The sequence below is a fragment of the Aquarana catesbeiana genome, linkage group LG09 (assembly GCF_042186555.1).
Source record: "Aquarana catesbeiana isolate 2022-GZ linkage group LG09, ASM4218655v1, whole genome shotgun sequence".
Classification (NCBI taxonomy): domain Eukaryota; kingdom Metazoa; phylum Chordata; class Amphibia; order Anura; family Ranidae; genus Aquarana; species Aquarana catesbeiana.
This window is the reverse complement of record NC_133332.1, coordinates 233,075,724-233,093,948: the sequence shown is the minus strand read 5'-3', so window position 1 is coordinate 233,093,948 and position 18,225 is coordinate 233,075,724. Positions and strand designations below refer to the sequence as shown.

Genomic DNA, 18,225 nt, shown 5'->3' with positions numbered 1-18,225 from the left:
AGCATTTAACATTAAAAACATTACCTTTCTGTAGGCACTGACAAGGCCTACTTGTATAGTTTTGGAAAGGGAAAGCTGCGCTATCTAAAAATGCAAGTCAGCAGTACGTTGTATGATCCAGAATATTGAAGTACATTTCAAACAAACGACACCCGGGTGAGCTATATTCTTAGCAGTGCCATCACCAGATAAAAAACACGCTTACCAGATAGTAAGCAAGGGAAAGCGGGTGGCTATAGCCCAGCCAAGGCCTTTACTTGTCCGGAAGGAGCGTCCAGGCAGAGGTAGTCACTGAATATGAGTGCGTGCTCCAATCCCTTATGCCGTAAATAGCCCTTAGACTTTTTAAGTTCTCTAAGGGGTGATGGCGATAGATAGAGAATAGCCCTTAGACTTTTTAAGTTCTCTAAGAGGTGATGGCGATAGATAGAGAATAGCCCTTAGACTTTTTAAGTTCTCTAAGGGGTGATGGCGATAGATAGAGAATAGCCCTTAGACTTTTTAAGTTCTCTAAGGGGTGATGGCGATAGATAGAGAAATACGTATTCGTGCAAAGTAAACTCAACCATCCCCAAAATGACTTGCAGTATCTTTCAGGAAACCAATACATACAGTTTATGAGACTGTTAATATACCCACCTTCCGAATAACTTTGTCAACTTCTGTCCCCACTGGAGAGTAAAGGATCTTGGGATTGCTGGTCATCAGGTGTACGAGGAGCCCCAAGTTTCTCTGTTCCTTATTGGTGAATCCCAAAGAGCTCATGTTTCCCTGCTTTAGGGCTTCCGGCTCGATAGTTCTAAAGGACCCATCAAAAAAAAAGAAGCTTGTTGTAAAGATGATGCTAGATTATTTTTTTTTATTAAAAGTCTTTGCTCTATACTGTTATGGTGGGTACAAACAAGTAGAATTTTGTTTGAAAAAGATTGATTTTGGAACTTTTGTGGAATTTTCTAATGGTTAGTGGGGTCAAATCAACATTAGTTTTTGGACCATACAGACAAGAAAACTCAAAATTGCAGAATGAAAGTTTTTTTTTTGAGTGGATGAAATTCTAACTGTAAATGTGGTTTTAAAAATCATACATATTGTAATGAAATTGGTTTAATATGTCTGGGATTCCATTCATATACCATGTTGAACGAAATAAGTTGGCTCAATATTGCAAAGGAAGAATGCTTTAATTAACGACTTTGTTCAAACAAAATTCTACTTGCGTGTACCAAACTTTATGAACGGTTTACCACACCTGAGAGTTCCACAGGTACATAAATATGGAAGGATGTGATATACATCACAAATCAAAGGATAAGTGCACCTTTAAAAGAGAAGTCTAGGATCCCACCCTTGTAAAGTATTAAGGTTTATTTAAAAAAAAATATGTTATACTTACCTGCTCTGTGCAATCGTTTTGCACAGAGCAGCCCCAATCTACCTCTTCTCGAGTCACCCGCCAGCACTCCTGGCTCCTCCCCCCTGCTGAGTGCCCCCAGAGCAAGCCACTTGCTATGGAGGAACTTGTGTGGGCTAGCTCCATAAGACACACAGAGAGGGCTTCGCCCTGTCCACTGCACCCTCAGTGGTTGTGATCGACAGCAGTGGGAGCCATTGGCTTCTGCTGCCGTGTCTAACCCAATGAGGTGGGAGAGAGCCGAGAGATCCTCTGCTCTCATGCACATCGCTGGATCGAGATCGGGCTCAGGTTAGTATAAGGGGGGCTGGGGAGAACTGTACAGAGAATGTATTGAGGTAAAAAAACCTTCAGCCTTTAGAGCCACTTTGACAGCAGTTCAAAAACACAACGGCAACCAGTTACCATGGAAATAAAGTCTCGAAAAGGCTGGTCTTGTACCAAGCCCGGCCATAGAGGACAATAGCCAGCTTTTTTTTTATTGCCAAGCCCGATACATGAGCAGGATTCTGATGCCTGTAGGGAGCAGCAGCAGACTTGGGCAGTGTAACCTTTGGTCCCAGAGGTATATGGATATGTTGACATATTTGGATAGGGAAACGTGGATTAACATTGCAACATACATTTTTCAGCATAAACCTAGAGGATGATGACTCCTCAGGGAATTTTTTCTTTTTTTTTCCATGGAGCAAAGGTAAATGTACATTTGAAGTTATGATGAGGTTATGAAGTTATGAATAATGATGTTATCGCAGTTAAGAAATACAGTATCATTGTCACGTTCCTGATATAGAACACACACCCTTGTTACAAATTAATATATCTGGCACTGACCGGTTGATGCCACATAGAATGGGCTGCAGGCCAGCCCATAGCTGGACAAAGGCTGAGAATTGGCTACGTGGGTTTTCTTCATCTGGTTCACGCTCCTGGGTCTTGCCATCCTCACCCTCTGCTGTAGAGTTCGAACTGCCAGTGGAGTTGAAATTCCAGCTGGTAGAATTGATAGGCGTTGGGGCACTCTTGCTAGCGCAGGCCCCCTTCGGTAACAGCTTGGCCAGTGCTGAGAGGATATCCACATCCTTTAGGATCTTCTCTACTTGAAGCAGATCCTCCAGGAGAGAGCGCAGCCTGTGCTGGGTTTCAGTGGCATTTACCTCATCCAGGCGAAGCTGTAATACAACAGAGGCTCATTTAAAACAAAATTATGACAAATTCCAAAACCCCTTTTTTGTGCTGCTGATTCAAAACCCAGTATAAAAACAAGATTCCCAAGTCACGTGATCCTGTGAAGAAACAAGTTGGGGTGGAGCTTTTGGCTGACATCATCACACCGGACAGAACCCAGAAGTGTGGTATTTAGTAGTGGCAGAATATTGGCAAATATATTTTGGGGTTGAGAACAAGTAGTGAGCTCATGCACATTTAAGTGTGAGTTAATTATTTGTGAATTGGGCATTAATAAATTGTCTTTTGGAATATTAAAGCACTATGTAGTTCTCTTTTTTTGTGGCTATAACCTGGTGGAAAGGAGGAGTGAAAACACTTGCTTACAACGCCTTTAACAATGTGAAAAAGAAAAGAGTTGGATTAAAAAGCATCCCATTTAAGGGGCACAAGCTATTTATGACCTTACATGCCACATGTGGGTCATAAACTTAAAGTGTTACTAAACCCAGGACCCTGCATTCACTATATCTGGCCTCCCACAGTACACAGAACATGGAAATGCAATTTTTTTTTAGCAAATATAAACTGCTAAATACCTTTTCTCATCAGCAGTATATAGCAGTCTTATCATTTCTATAAGTGTCTAGTTAAAGCTTGTAGGAGGAGTTTTCATTCTACTCTGACTGTCTTATGAGGCTGCAGGACCCCTGACCCTCTGGACAGTGCTGATCACATGCACCCTCCCAGAAAAAAAAACTCTCTAGCAATACACACCAAACTGAGCATGTGCAGCTTGCCCCCAAAGCTCTGTTCTATCAGCAGATGGATTGGGGATAGTGGAAGAAAAAGAGGATCAGAGAATACAGGATCAAACAGTAATACTGCAAATACAGACTGATGTTACTGTTGTGGTGGTGGAACTTGACTAGTCCTGACCTCAACCCGATAGAACACCTTTGGGATGAATTACAGTGGAGACTGCAAGCCAGGCCTTCTCGTCCACATCAGCGTCTGACCTCACCAATGCGCTTTTGGAAGAATGGTCAAACATTCCCATAGACACACTCCTAAACCTTGTGGACATCCTTCCCAGAAGAGTTAAAGCTGTTATAGCTGTAAAGGGTGGGCCAGCTCAATATTGAACCCCACAGACTAAGACTGGGATTTCATTAAAGTTCATGTGTGTGTAAAGGCAGGCGTCACAATACACAATTGGTAATATAGTGCATGTTTCTTCCTTTGCTCACACTCTGTTCCATTCAGCCTCCAAGCACAAAAGTAAAGTCCAGTGTAAGTTACAAGTCACCAGAGATGTACCTTACATAGGGAATTGGACTTGTAAGTATGACAGTGCCGATTGGCCCACAGTCACATTGTCTTCTAAACCTGGAAATACCCAATATTCCTTTGTGCTAAACCGAGCAGCATGGGAATGAAAAAAAGATAAGTATATACAGGAGAGGGGAGAGGGATTAACGCAAACCTGTTGCTTTTCCCCGAATGGGCAAAACACAGGTTTGCTTTAAAGAGCAACTAAACCCATCCAATAATGATTTCTTTCTCAAACATCACGGGACACAGAGCCACAGTAATTACTGATGGGTTATATAGGGTATCACTGGTGATTGGACACTGGCACACCCTATCAGAAAGTTCAACCCCCTATATAATCCCTCCCCCTTGCAGGGATACCTCAGTTTTTACGCCAGTGTCTTGGTGATGGACGTGTAAAACGAAATTAGTGCAGCACAAATAGTAAATAAATTGTCCTTATAATCTCATAAACCAAGCAATTGATCTTGGAAGAAAAACGCTGAAGTGGTTCCCACAAGCACCAATAATCGCCAAACCAGTAGTTATATGCGCTTACCGGACACGGTAAGGAGGTCATATGAGCCTGGGTTCCTTAGGAACTGATTGCGACCTGGATCTCTTGAGGACACCGAGAATCAACATCCACCAGTGGTCACATGAAGACTGGATCTGATTAATAACATCGCTCTGTGGGTTTCATGATTAAATCCTCCAGTGTGGTATAACATGAGGTGATGACAAGTGTAGATCTGTTTAAAGAAACTTTAAAAAACTTGTTTCCAGGGGTTAGGCAGCGCCATCTTAAGTATTGTTTTCTGAGTCCACAGTAGAGTGTATTTCCGCCATGGACGTGTAAAGATGTCCTGTGCTGAGCTCCAAAGGGGAAGATTCTATATCCTATACTGGGGCAAGCCAGGCAGACCGGATCCATTCAAAGTGTCCTTTCGTGGCCGAATTGGATGGTACCCGGGCCTCGTGTCCGAAGAAACGAGGTTTTACCTGTAACGCTTTTCTTTTTAGAGAGCTGGACCCCGCATATTAGAAAATGGTTTTCTAGCCTAATTTCTAGCAGGGTGCTTTACAGGTCCAGAACTGCAAGATCCCCCTATTCGTAGGGGGCCCCAGTCTGACGGTTTTCTAAATGGAGCCCACCATGAGAGGTGAAGATTGGGTCTGTGTAAACTGAACCCTGCGGCTGGATAAGGTAAGAGTAGATTCCACAGAATTTTCTAATTCTAGTAGGTTTTCTCCTTTAAGGTAAATGCATGCTATGCCTATTGTGACCACCGGGGGCTGCCAAGAGCACATAACTTGTCATGCTGATGTCTGTCTCAGTGTTCATGCTTCACAGCGTCTCCAGGCCTCAAGGTAAGATCGATAGGGGGGGGGGGGGGGGGATTTCTCAGATTTGATGTCCCCCCAGGCTAGGGGGAGGCCACAGGGGTGTAGAAAGCGGTTATACCGCTCGGGCTCCGCCGCTATTGCCGTTTTTAGGCTTTCACTACCAGCCTCTCTCCCTCCTCCCCCTCCCCCAGCCTTCCTCCATGCTATTTCCGGAGGGTCGGCCAGCGCGGGAAGCGCTCGTTTTTTCGAAATTCGAGGGGGGGGGGCGATAGAGGGGGGGGGGCGGGACGTCAGCACAGGTGCTTAGACTCCCACTCAGGCCAGCTGTAGGCTATTAAAGCACTCTGTACAGGAGCACACAGCCTTTGAAAGGGACACAGAGCTGACGGTCGCAAGTAAGGTGGAACATAGGCATTCTCCTAGGCAGCATTTACTAAGGTAACACCAGACTGAGCAGTGGGTATCAGGGCTTTTAGCCAGACTACATCGCTCAGCGGGCAGTGTTCATTTGTGATACCTCCACCTTGTTGCTTTGCACTATGGGTAGAAGAGGTTCAAACACCCCTAGAACCAGAGACACTAGGGGATCTCGTTCAGGTTCTGAGGGCCCCCTGTCTGCAGCATCCTCCCCCCCTGAGGGGCCAGGGACGGCTAGCCAGGGAGAGCCGTTGGGGTCAGGGGCTACACCTGCCTCCGGCACTTCAGCCCCTGTATACATTACACAAGAGGGTTTTTCCTCAACCATTAATGGTTTAGAGGAAAGATTAATGGCCGTGATTACAGCTTCACTCAGTGGAAGAAAACGCACTAGGCCTTCCTCTGTTTCCCAGGACCCTCAGGAAGAGGAGCTCAGGGATAAAGGAGATGAATCCCTTTCAGAGTTTTAGAATGGGACGGATGATTCCTCTTCGGAGGAATCAGGTGGAGAGGGACCCTCTGCGACTTCCCAAGAGGAGAAAGTCTTAGTGCAGATCCTTACTGGATTGGCCCGCTCCACATTTAAGTTGCCCGTACCTGAATCAGTTAAAGAACCCTTTTCTACTTTGGGGTCACTGAAACCTTCCCAAGCAGCACAGGCTTTTCCTGTTCATAATTTACTTGAAAAGCTCATTTATTCTGAGTGGGATCACCCAGACAAACGTTTTTTTCCACCGAGAAAGTTTTCAACACTTTATCCGATGGAAGAAAAGCTTGTTAAAATGTGGGGAATACCGGCCATTGATGCCGCCATTTCCTCCGTAAATAATAATCTGACTTGTCCTGTAGACAATGCTCAGATGCTCAGGGATCCGTTGGATAAAAAGATGGAATCCCTATTGAAGGATGTTTTCTCCTTAGCAGGTTCAGTGGCTCAACCTGCAGTAGCAGCGATTGGAGTCTGTCAATACGTAAGAGACCATGTTAAACAGGTCATCAAAGTATTACCTGAACAACAGGCCCAGGGGTTTGCTAACCTTCCAGCGGCCTTATGTTATGTTGTTGACGCCATCAGAGATTCTATCGTGAAAACCTCTCGTCTCTCACTGGGGTTGGTGCATATACGTAGAATCCTATGGTTGAAAAATTGGTCAGCCGAAGCACCATGTAAGAAGCTGCTGGCTGGGTTTCCATTTCGTGGTGCAAGGTTGTTTGGAGATGACTTGGATGACTATATCAAGAAAATCTCTGGTGGGAAAAGTACTCTCTTACCTGTCAAGAAGAAGAGTAAGCGTCCCTGCTTCAAACGGACTCTTTCCCCAGCGCCAGGGGCTTCAGCCTCCAGGCAGTCTCGACGGCCTCCTCCGTCTGGGTTCAGAAGCAAGAGTCAACCCCAGGAACAAAAGAAATCCTGGGGGAAGAAGCCTACTAGGCAAAACACTAAGACGTCTTCATGAAGGGGCTCCCCCGCTCGATCGAGTGGGGGGGGAAGACTGCGACAGTTCTCAGAGCTCTGGCAGGAGGACTTCCAGGACAGATGGGTAATCTCCATGGTAACCTTAGGGTACAAGCTGGAGTTTCAGGAATTTCCCTCTCCTCGGTTCCTCAGATCAAGTGTCCCCAGAGACCCAGAGAAGAAGCAGTCGCTCCTTCTAGCGTTAGAGTGACTTTTGTCGCAGGAGGTCATTATGATGGTTCCCGCAAAGGACCAGGGATTGGGCTTCTATTCCAACCTTTTTACGGTTCAAAAACCAAATGGGGATGTCAGACCCATTCTGGATTTAAGGGATTTGAACCGATTCCTAAGGATTCAGTCCTTCCGCATGGAATCAATCCGGACAGTAGTCTCCACCCTGCAGGGAGGAGAATTTCTGGCATCAATAGACATCAGAGATGCATATCTGCATGTGCCCATTTTTCCTGCTCATCAGAAGTTTCTGCGCTTCGAGGTAGGAGGGTGCCATTTCCAGTTTGTGGATCTGCCTTTTGGGATAGCCACTGCACCTCGGGTGTTCACAAAGGTCTTGGCCCCTCCTCTGGCCAGACTAAGGGCTCAGGGTATAGCTGTCATAGCAAACCTAGACGACCTGCTATTGATAGACTGGTCGGTAGCCTCCTTGAACGGGAACTTGAGATCCACGGTCAAGTATCTGGAACACCTAGGTTGGATCCTCAACCTAGAAAAATCTTTCCTAAAACCAGTAAGAAGACTGGAGTACTTAGGTCTGATCATAGATACAAGCCAGGAGAAAGTATTTCTACCTCAAGCAAAGATCACGGCTTTAAGGGAGCCGATTCTGGCAGTCAGGACCAAGAAGGGTCCTTCTGTCCGCCTTTGTATGAGGCTCCTAGGGAAGATGGTGTCTTCATTCGAAGCAGTTCCCTATGCTCAGTTTCATTCAAGAATGCTGCAACACAGTATTCTGTCGACCTGGAACAAGAAGGTTCAGGCATTAGACTTTCCGATGCACCTGTCTCATTCGGTGCGTCAGAGCCTCAATTGGTGGCTCATTCCCGAAAACCTGCAGAAGGGGAAATCCTTTCTACCGGTTACCTGGACGGTGGTAACAACAGATGCCAGTCTGTCAGGTTGGGGAGCAGTTCTGGAACAGTCTGCGGTTCAGGGGATATGGTCCAAGACAGAGAGGACCTTACCCATTAACATTCTGGAGATCCGGGCGGTATATCTAGCCCTAAAAGCCTGGACTCTCAGGTTACAGGGCTGCCCGGTCAGGATCCAGTACAACAATGCCACAGCAGTGGCTTATGTCAATCATCAGGGAGGCACCCGGAGCCGAGCTGCTCAAAAGGAGGTGAACCAGATCTTAGTCTGGGAAGAGATGCATGTGCCATGCATATCGGCAGTTTTTATTCCAGGGATAGAGAACTGGCAGGCGGACTATCTAAGTCGCCAGCAGTTACTCCCAGGGGAATGGTCTCTACACCCCGACGTCTTTTGGGCCATATGCCAAAAATGGGGGGTCCCAGATGTAGATCTCTTTGCATCCCGATTCAACAAAAAGTTAGACAGATTTGTGTCAAGGACGAGGGATCCTCTTGCATGTGGGACGGATGCGTTGGTGATTCCGTGGCATCAGTTCTCACTGATTTACGCATTCCCGCCTATTCTGCTACTGCCACGACTCCTTCGCAGGATCAGGCAGGAAAGGAAGTCGATACTTCTGGTGGCCCAGAAGGACTTGGTATGCAGAAATAGTGGACCCTACCGGTACGCCCAGACCTGTTATCTCAAGGTCCAGTGTTCCATCCTGCCTTACAAATGCTAAATTTGACGGTTTGGCTATTGAGACCCACGTTCTGAAGAGTTGTGGGCTTTCAGGTCCTGTCATATCTACCTTAATTAATGCAAGGAAGCCAGCTTCCAGTCTGATTTATCATAGAGTCTGGAAAGCTTATGTATCCTGGTGTGAATCCAGAGGTTGGCATCCCAGGAAATATGTCATAGGTAGAATTCTTGATTTTCTACAATTAGGATTAGAGATGAAGCTGGCCTTGAGTACCATCAAGGGCCAGGTCTCGGCTTTATCAGTATTATTTCAACGGCCACTTGCTTCGCATTCTTTGGTCCGAAACTTTATGCAGGGGGTGATGCGTCTTAATCCTCCGGTTAAAACGCCCCTAAACCTCTGGGACTTGAACTTGGTCCTGGCTGTGTTACAGAAACAGCCTTTTGAACCAATAAGTCAGATTCCTTTGGTCTTGTTGACAAGGAAGTTAATTTTTCTGGTGGCCTTCTCTTCTGCTAGAAGAGTTTCAGAATTAGCAGCCCTTTCCTGTAAGGAGCCTTATTTGATTATACACAAGGATAGAGTGGTACTGCACCCTCATCCTAGTTTTTTATCGAAGGTGGTTTCTGATTTTCATTTAAACCAAGACATTGTTCTGCCTTCCTTTTTTCCAGATCCCTGTTCTCCGGAAGAGAGATCACTACATTCATTGAATGTAGTAAGAGCAGTCAAGGCCTATCTCGAGGCAGCTGCTCAGATTCACAAAACGGATGTTTTGTTCGTGCTGCCAGAGGGTCCCAATAGAGGACAGGCAGCATCAAAAGCTACCATTTCTAAATGGATTCGACAATTGATCATTCAATCTTATGGTTTGAAACAGAAGATTCCTCCGTTTCAGATCAAGGCACATTCCACAAGGGCTATTGGTGCTTCTTGGGCAGTGCAACACCAGGCCTCGATGGCTCAGATCTGCAAGGCCGCAACCTGGTCTTTAGTTCATACATTCACCAGATTCTATCAGGTGGATGTGAGAAGGCATGAGGATATCGCCTTTGGGCGTAGTGTGCTGCAGGCAGCGGTACAGGGTCCTCAGGTCTGATTGCACCCTACTTGGTCGTGGTCCCCCCCCCCTCAGGTAGCATTGCTCTGGGACATCCCATCAGTAATTACTGTGGCTCTGTGTCCCGTGATGTTCGAGAAGGAAAATAGGATTTTTTAAAACAGCTTACCTGTAAAATCCTTTTCTTTCGAAGGACATCACGGGACACAGAGGTCCCGCCCCTCTTCTAATACACTATATTGCTTGGCTACAGAACTGAGGTATCCCTGCAAGGGGAGGGATTATATAGGGGGTTGAACTTTCTGATAGGGTGTGCCAGTGTCCAATCACCAGTGATACCCTATATAACCCATCAGTAATTACTGTGGCTCTGTGTCCCGTGATGTCCTTCGAAAGAAAAGGATTTTACAGGTAAGCTGTTTTAAAAAATCCTATTTTCCCAAAACAGTTACATTCAAGGCATACCATGAATGAAAACGGTCACAGTTGCTTGTGCCCTCAACCATCAACTGTCAAGCCATCAAATGGCTGAGGTCATAGCTGGTCACATGTGTAGCACCATGGCAACTGCAGACCAAACAGAGGCTAAGATAGCAGTTTCCTTGGTTGTAAAGTATAGAAGGGTTGTAGGTGGGGTGCAACGGCAATAACACACATAGTCCAAGTGTAATGAAAGAACTTGTATGGAAATAATGCACAGACAGTTCACAACAGTGGGGGCTGGTGGTACTGGTGGGTCACCCCGGCACCCCCCAGTCCGGTCGGTCACCTGCCCCACATTCACACATCATGGCGGCTTCTGCTGTGCATCTCCTCCCTCCTCTTCCTAGGCGGCCAATAGGAGCGCTTTTCCTTTCGGTCAATCGGGTGACGGGTCTCATGACCTGCTTCCTGATTGGCCGGGAGGAGACTGAGGAAGACAATAGCAAATTTTCATTTGCTGTTGTCACACAACTGGGTGGGCTCAGGGTGCAGTGCTCTGTGCCCCGAGCCCACCCTTTTGTGAAGCCTATTAGAGCCTCTGGCTTCAATCACATGCTTAAATAAAAAGTCCATGCGTCCGGCGCCTCGCATGTAGATTAGGGGGTCGGACGCATAGAATAGGAAGGGCGCCCCTGCATTACAGGCTGCCACTGGTTCACAATAAACCCACTGGGAAGACAACCCAACCCGAGAACACTCACAGGACAGCAGCGTGTAGAGAGCAGGTTTCAGCCAAGCCGAAGGAAGGACAGAATGCAGCCTGGCTGTCTCGTGCCCAAGCAGGATGATGTCCAGAGAAGTTGCAAGCCCTACGCTTTCCCTCCTCATCAAGAACCTTTCCCTGCTGCTAGTTCTGTCCATACCAGGCAGGTGCCTGTCCCTACTCTATCCACGTGCAAAAATGCGTGTCAAGTCTGGGAGCCAGGGCCTTAAATAGGCTCTGCCTTACCCAAGATGGCTGCCAGAGTTACATGGGGCGGCAGCATCCAATTGGATAGCTTCCCCAATGACCCAGAAAACCATAGAGGAACCATGTTCCTCTTGACTTCCTTGCCAACCAATGCCACTGTGGACGAGCAGTTAAAGTGGTTGTAAACCCTTACAACCCACTTTTTGCTACAGGTAAGCCTATAGTAAGGCTTAACGTCATTGGCAAATGTGCAATGAAGCAATGGCATGTACGTGCCATCTGCTTTAGTTAGTGTGCCGTTACCGGGTGCTTCCGCGCGCATGTGCGGGAATGACGTCATCGCAGCTCCGGCCAATCACAGTGCCGCAGCAGAGATACCCGGAAGTAACTCCGGGGAGAAATGTCACCGGCCGGTGCTGTGTATGGGGACCACAGGGGGGCTTCAATCTCAGGTGAGTATTACATAATGAGCTAGTATGCTATGTTATGCATACTAGCTCATTATGCCTTTGTCTTGCAGGTCTTTTTTTTCATGTGGGTTTACAACCACTCTAAGAAAGTACACTGTGCCTGCCTATAGGGTTTAGTTCCGCTTTAAGATCAGTGACTTTCCTTTACATAATACTGCTTTACACCTTCCATTTCCTGAACCACAGTAAGGTGAGAAGGTTGTCTGTTGTCACCGGGACAGAAAGTGAGGGGTAATCTCTCCAACAACGTCACAGGCAGTAGTAAAAGCCTAGCAGAAGTTCTAACATCCCACAATCTACTCAAAAACAAGAAATTTGTTTTGTCTGCAGATAGATTGTCAGCCAGCTGACAAACATTGTTGAAGGGAAATGGAATCTGCTTGTTCACACAACTGACTTATCTATGAGCAGTCTTAAAGTGGATGTAAAGGCAGAAGGTTTTTTATCTTAATGCACTCTATGCATCAAAATAAAAAAATCTTCTGTGTGCAGCTCCCCCAGCTCCGCCCCATCTAGATCCAGCGATGTTGCACGAGAGACCCAGCTGTCCAGGACTCCCCTCCTCATCATTGGCTGAGACAGCAGGGCAATGCAATTGGCTCCTGCTGCTGTCAATCAAAGTCAGTGAGCCAATGATTAGAGAAATAGGGTGGGGCGGTGCCGCGTCTCCATGTCTGAATACACACAGGTAGCTGCGGCTCGGGTTTCCCCCATAGCAAGCTGCTTGCTGTGGGGGCACTCAACAGGAGGGAGGAGCCAGGAAAGCCAAAGAGGGACCAGAGAAGGAGGACCCGGGCTGTTCTGGGCAAAACCACAGCACACAGCAGGTAAGTATAACATATTTCTTATTTTTAACGAAGAAAAAAGACTTTAGTATTACTTTCAGTTGAAAAGGTAAAAGTGTTTCTGCTGAAAGTTGAAAACTTACTTGGCTGACGGTTTTACGGACATCCAATTGTTCCTTCAGCTCCCCAGCCAGTTCCTTGAAATGCTCCATACGTGTTGGCTCATTCTCAACACATATAATACTCCTATAAGATGTTAGTAAGGGTCTCTTTGCCTTCGACACTCCAAGGATATTACTCAGCTCATCCAAACTCCCTTCACATGTAATAGATTCCAGGGCTGCTGGAGTGAAAAGAATCTCCTGGTACAAGACAGTTAGGGAGACCAATTGAAATAAATATTGTAACATTTGCATGAAAGTAATATTTGATATTCACATTTTTCTTGCCATAGTTTTATTTAAATATTTCATAATCACATTTGTAAATGTTGCCTCTTGTGGTCATCTGTATATCTGATTATCACCCCGGCTCAGAGCAGATCTTCAGCATAAAATCTGCTTTATGCCATTCCGAATACCCCCCAGCTCTCCTTTCACATTTTTATTTCTTTTGGCCTTTATATTCTTTTAAATTGGTGAAACATTTACAGTAAAATAACACTATTAACTTCTAAATTGTCATCAGACACCTGTAACATACCATTGATGTCACCTCCCTCTGGGACTACATGTCCCATGAAGCAGGGCGACTTACTAAACACTGCAGATAGGAGAAGGTATTGTGTGTGAGCGTAGTAAGGGGCAGTTTTTAAGCACTTTTAGCAACTGATTTAGTTACCTACTCTGTATTTTGTATCTTTTAATCCTTTCCTATGTTCCTGTTTAAACTGATACCATGACCACTGCCCCAGGTTTCCTGTTCCAGGGTGGCTTCTTTGTCTTGCAGTATCCTATGGCGCCACCTTTACATGCACGGACTAGAGTTGTGTATACCCACACTACGTGCATCAAGGGAATTGCACAGCCCTATAGCCTAGGATGGCAAGGCACTCTCATGCTCCTCCCTTCACTAAGCTAACAGACTGACTGAAGACTGCACTGTTCACTGTTAACTCCTTCCTGTGACAACTGGAAGTTCAGGGAAGCAGTACCGAAAGAGCAGATGTCAGCAGCAGTGAAAATTGTAAACGGCAAGTGCGGGGGTAAGATTTTTAATGACTAGTTTACTGAGGAATGTTTAATTTATCGTAATCAATGTGCTAAACAAAAAAATTCAGAGGGTTTAAAGTGATTGTAAAGGGCCTTTTTTTTCTTCGTTTTTTAAATAACAAACATATCATACTTACAGTGGGGACAGAAAGTATTCAGACCCCCTTACATTTTTCACTCTTTGTTATATTGCAGCCATTTGCTAAAATCATTTAAGTTCATTTTTTTTCCTCATTAATGTACACACAGCACCCCATATTGACAAAAACACAGAATTGTTGACATTTTTGCAGATTTATAAAAAAAAACTGAAATATACTAAGTATTCTAAGTATTCAGACCCTTTGCTCAGTATTTAGTAGAAGCACCCTTTTGATCTAATACAGCCATGAGTCTTTTTGGGAAAGATGCAACAAGTTTTTCACACCTGGATTTGGGGATCCTCTGCCATTTGTCCTTGCAGATCCTCTCCAGTTCTGTCAGGTTGGATGGTAAACGTTGGTGGACAGCCATTTTTAGGTCTCTCCAGAGATGCTCAATTGGGTTTAGGTCAGGGCTCCAGCTGGGCCATTCAAGAACAGTCACAGAGTTGTTGTGAAGCCACTCCTTCGTTATTTTAGCTGTGTGCTTAGGATCATTGTCTTGTTGGAAGGTAAACCTTCAGCCCAGTCTGAGGTCCTGAGCACTCTGGAGAAGGTTTTAATCCAGGATGTCCCTGTACATGGCCGCATTCATCTTTCCCTCGATTGCAACCAGTCTTCCTGTCCCTGCAGCTGAAAAACACCCCCACAGCATGATGCTGCCACCACCATGCTTCACTGTTGGGACTGTATTGGACAGGTGATGAGCAGTGCCTGGTATTCTCCACACATACCGCTTAGAATTAAAGCCAAAAAGTGGTTCTATCTTGGTCTCATCAGACCAGAGAATCTTATTTCTTACCATCTTGGAGTCCTTCAGGTGTTTTTTAGCAAACTCCATGCGGGCTTTCATGTGTCTTGCACTGAGGAGAGGCTTCCGTCGGGCCATTCTGCCATAAAGCCCCGACTGGTGGGGGCTGCAGTGATGGTTGACTTTCTACAACTTTCTCCCATCTCCGGACTGCATCTCTGGAGCTCAGCCACAGTGATCTTTGGGTTCTTCTTTACCTCTCTCACCAAGGCTCTCCTCCCCCGATAGCTCAGTTTGGCCGGACGGCCAGCTCTAGGAAGGGTTCTGGTCGTCCCAAACGTCCTCCATTTAAGGATTATGGAGGCCACTGTGCTCTTAGGAACCTTAAGTGCAGCAGAAATTTTTTTGTAACCTTGGGCAGATCTGTGCCTTTCCACAATTCTGTCTCTGAGCTCTTCAGGCAGTTCCTTTGACCTCATGATTCTCATTTGCTCTGACATGCACTGTGAGCTCTAAGGTCTTATATAGACAGGTGTGTGGCTTTCCTAATCAAGTCCAATCAGTATAATCAAACACAGCTGGACTCAAATGAAGGTGTAGAACCATCTCAAGGATGATCAGAAGAAATGGACAGCACCTGAGTTAAATATATGAGTGTCACAGCAAAGGGTCTAAATACTTAGGACCATGTGATATTTCAGTTTTTCTTTTTTAATAAATCTGCAAAAATGTCAACAATTCTGTGTTTTTCTGTCAATATGGGGTGCTGTGTGTACATTAATGGAGGAAAAAAAATGAACTTAAATGATTTTAGCAAATGGCTGCAATATAACAAAGAGTGAAAAATTCAAGGGGGTCTGAATACTTTCCGTTCCCACTGTACCTCCACTGTGCAGCTCATTTTGCACAGAGTGGCCCCGAACATCCTCTTCTGGGGTCCCTCGGTGGCTCTCGTGGCTCCTCCTTTTATCAGATAACCCCCTACGAGAAGCGCTCTCCTGAGGGGGTTAACTTTCGGGCGCGCTCCCGAGTCCAGCATTTGCGTCCACAGACATGAATGCCAGACTCGGCCCCGCCCCCCCGGTGCCTGCCTCATTGGATTTGATTGACAGCAGTGGGAGCCAATGGTTGCGCTGCTATCAATCTATCCGATCAAGAGCCGGGACCCCGTGGAGAGAGGGACAGCACGTCCCCACCAAAGAGATGAAGGGGCTCAGGTAAGTAAAATGGGGGGGCTGGGGGGCCGGTGACTGCCAGGTGTTTTTTTATCTTAATGCATAGGATGCATTAAGGTGAAAAAACACGAGGGTTTACAACCCCTTTAATACAGCCTTGACTGGCATACAATACTGCAAAACAAGTCTGAGTCATGTGGTGGTAGTGTCATGACGTCATTGCCAGAAGTTCTATTTAAGACAGATTGGTTGGAAAGGAAGGTGTTGGGTGATGCAGGGTGTCAGACAGGCTTGGATGTTAGGCGTCAGACCTCGACTTCCTGACAAGTTTAGAAGCAAGAGTTAGGAAAAGAAACAGGTTTTTATTGTTGGATTTGGAAATAAAAGATTCTCTGTATCAACAGCTGCGTCATGCAGTCACTGCCAAATTCCCTAAACCCATTGTTCTGGAGTCTGATCTTGTTGAATGCCTGCTCACCTCGCATGTGATAGGCTGTCCTCCCTCTACCTTAGTCTTTCAGTAGCCCATGCCACCAAGTTGACTGACCTATGAGCGGTGGAGGAGGGAGCTTTCTTAAGAAGACTGGGATAACTGTATTTCCACCTATGTTACCTCTATGATATCTGCCAGGGACTTGTTCATATAGTTAAAGTTTCTCCACAGGGCTTATTATATTCTGCAACACCTGGCTAATATTTACACTCACTTAAACTCTCCATGCACAAGATATAGTTCCTCTACTGGCACTTTCATGCACATGGTAAGGTCCTGCCCGGGGCCGCTGATATAAATCACGGGGCCCCATACAGCCTACCTGATGGGGCCCACTTCAGCCCCACCCCTGGTCCCTCCTTCAGTCCCACCCTGGCCCTACCCTTGGCCCCTTCCCACACCCCGCCTTGAAACAAAGTGCAAGTTTGTCTTCAAGTAATATCTATCTTTCTCCAGCCAGTTATAAGTTTGATTAGCCAAAAGAAATACTGTGGTGATACAAGAGATAGTCAGAGTCTGCAGACATGATACAAGAGATCAATGCAGCCTCACCAATGCCCACCAAAGCAGCCTCACTGTGCCCATCTGCAGCCTCGTCAGTGCACATCAATGCAGCCTCACTGTGCCCATCAATGCAGCCTCATCCGTGCCCATCGATGCAGCCTCACTGTGCCCATCGATGCAGCCTCACTGTGCCCAACTGCAGCCTCACTGTGCCCAACTGCAGCCTTGTCAGCACCCTGATAACACAGAGTGGGTATTTCCCGCTGTGTTATGGAGCTGGGGTCTGAACTGTTCGGCGGCCATCCACTCACTGTAATAAAGCCCTGCCTCCTAGACCGTGATAAACAGAACACTGATTCAATTTCCCGGCATTGAATCAGTGTTCTGTCTATCACAGTTTAGGAGATAGGGCTTTGTTACAGTGAGTGGATGGCCGCCGAATAGTTCAGACCCCAGCTCCATAACACAGCGGGAGATTCCCCATGAATGAGTGGAGAGAAATAAATCACTCCGCCAGGGAAGGCTGGCCGGGACTTGAGCCAGCACTGACATGCGGCGGCCGCACAGGTGACCTTCCACCCGAAACCAGAAATATTCCCTCCCACACACCCACAAGAACATCTACAGAGGGACCCAGAAAGTAAAAAAAAAGCCTGCAATTAAGTCGAAGCAGAGTACTGCTCGCTGGTTGGAGAATCGTATTAATTTTTTTATTCTACAAGCATTCTGCTGTCAGATTGTCCGGGGCCCCCTGATGGCCGGGCAGGGTATAACAGGGCCAGTTGTACTGGCTCATCAGTGGCCCTGGTCCTGCCCTTTGATTCACCCATTCTGGGAATGAGTGTCTGATACTTTTAATTATATGTGTGATCTTGCTTTGAGACCTGATCTGTTACTCTTCCTACTGGGTATAATTGCTTATGCAAGACTAGAAATTGCGCTGCGGAAACTCCCCACTCCTACTTTATCTTCCTAAAGAAACGCTATTAACATTGTACTGACTTTGTAGAAGTTAACCTACGAGAGTAGATATTGTTCCCTAAAAAAACTGATAAGGTCTGGTCAGCTTGGATAGACGCTCAGGGACAGGAATCAAATAGAGCAGCGGTCGCCAAGCAGTGGTCCGAGAAAATTTTGGTAGTTCTCAGGGGTTCTGCCGCAAATCAACATTGTGGTAGATGTAAACCGCCCAATGTTGTTTGCATTGTTATTCTCACTAACAGTCAATACTGACTTCAGAGAGCCGGAGCACTGTGTGTATAAAGGCAGCAGTGTGATCCAGGGGGAGGGGGACAGAGAGCCAGAGCATTGTGTGTATAAGGCAGCAGTGAGATCCGGG

The 18,225-nt window shown here is 46.3% G+C and overlaps 1 protein-coding gene across 2 annotated transcripts in view; it reads right to left on the bottom strand.

Annotated features, from left to right (window-relative positions):
• The window catches only part of ABCA2 (ATP binding cassette subfamily A member 2), a 226,346-nt gene that overhangs the window by 85,755 nt on the left and 122,366 nt on the right, over positions 1-18,225 (bottom strand). For both annotated transcript variants that reach the window (XM_073599942.1, XM_073599941.1), the window contains 3 exons: positions 12,756-12,974; positions 2,246-2,583; positions 640-799 (listed from right to left, as the gene is read on the bottom strand). In XM_073599942.1, the coding sequence (XP_073456043.1) occupies positions 640-799; positions 2,246-2,583; positions 12,756-12,974 (717 nt within the window). The remainder of the gene's footprint in view (positions 1-639; positions 800-2,245; positions 2,584-12,755; positions 12,975-18,225) is intronic.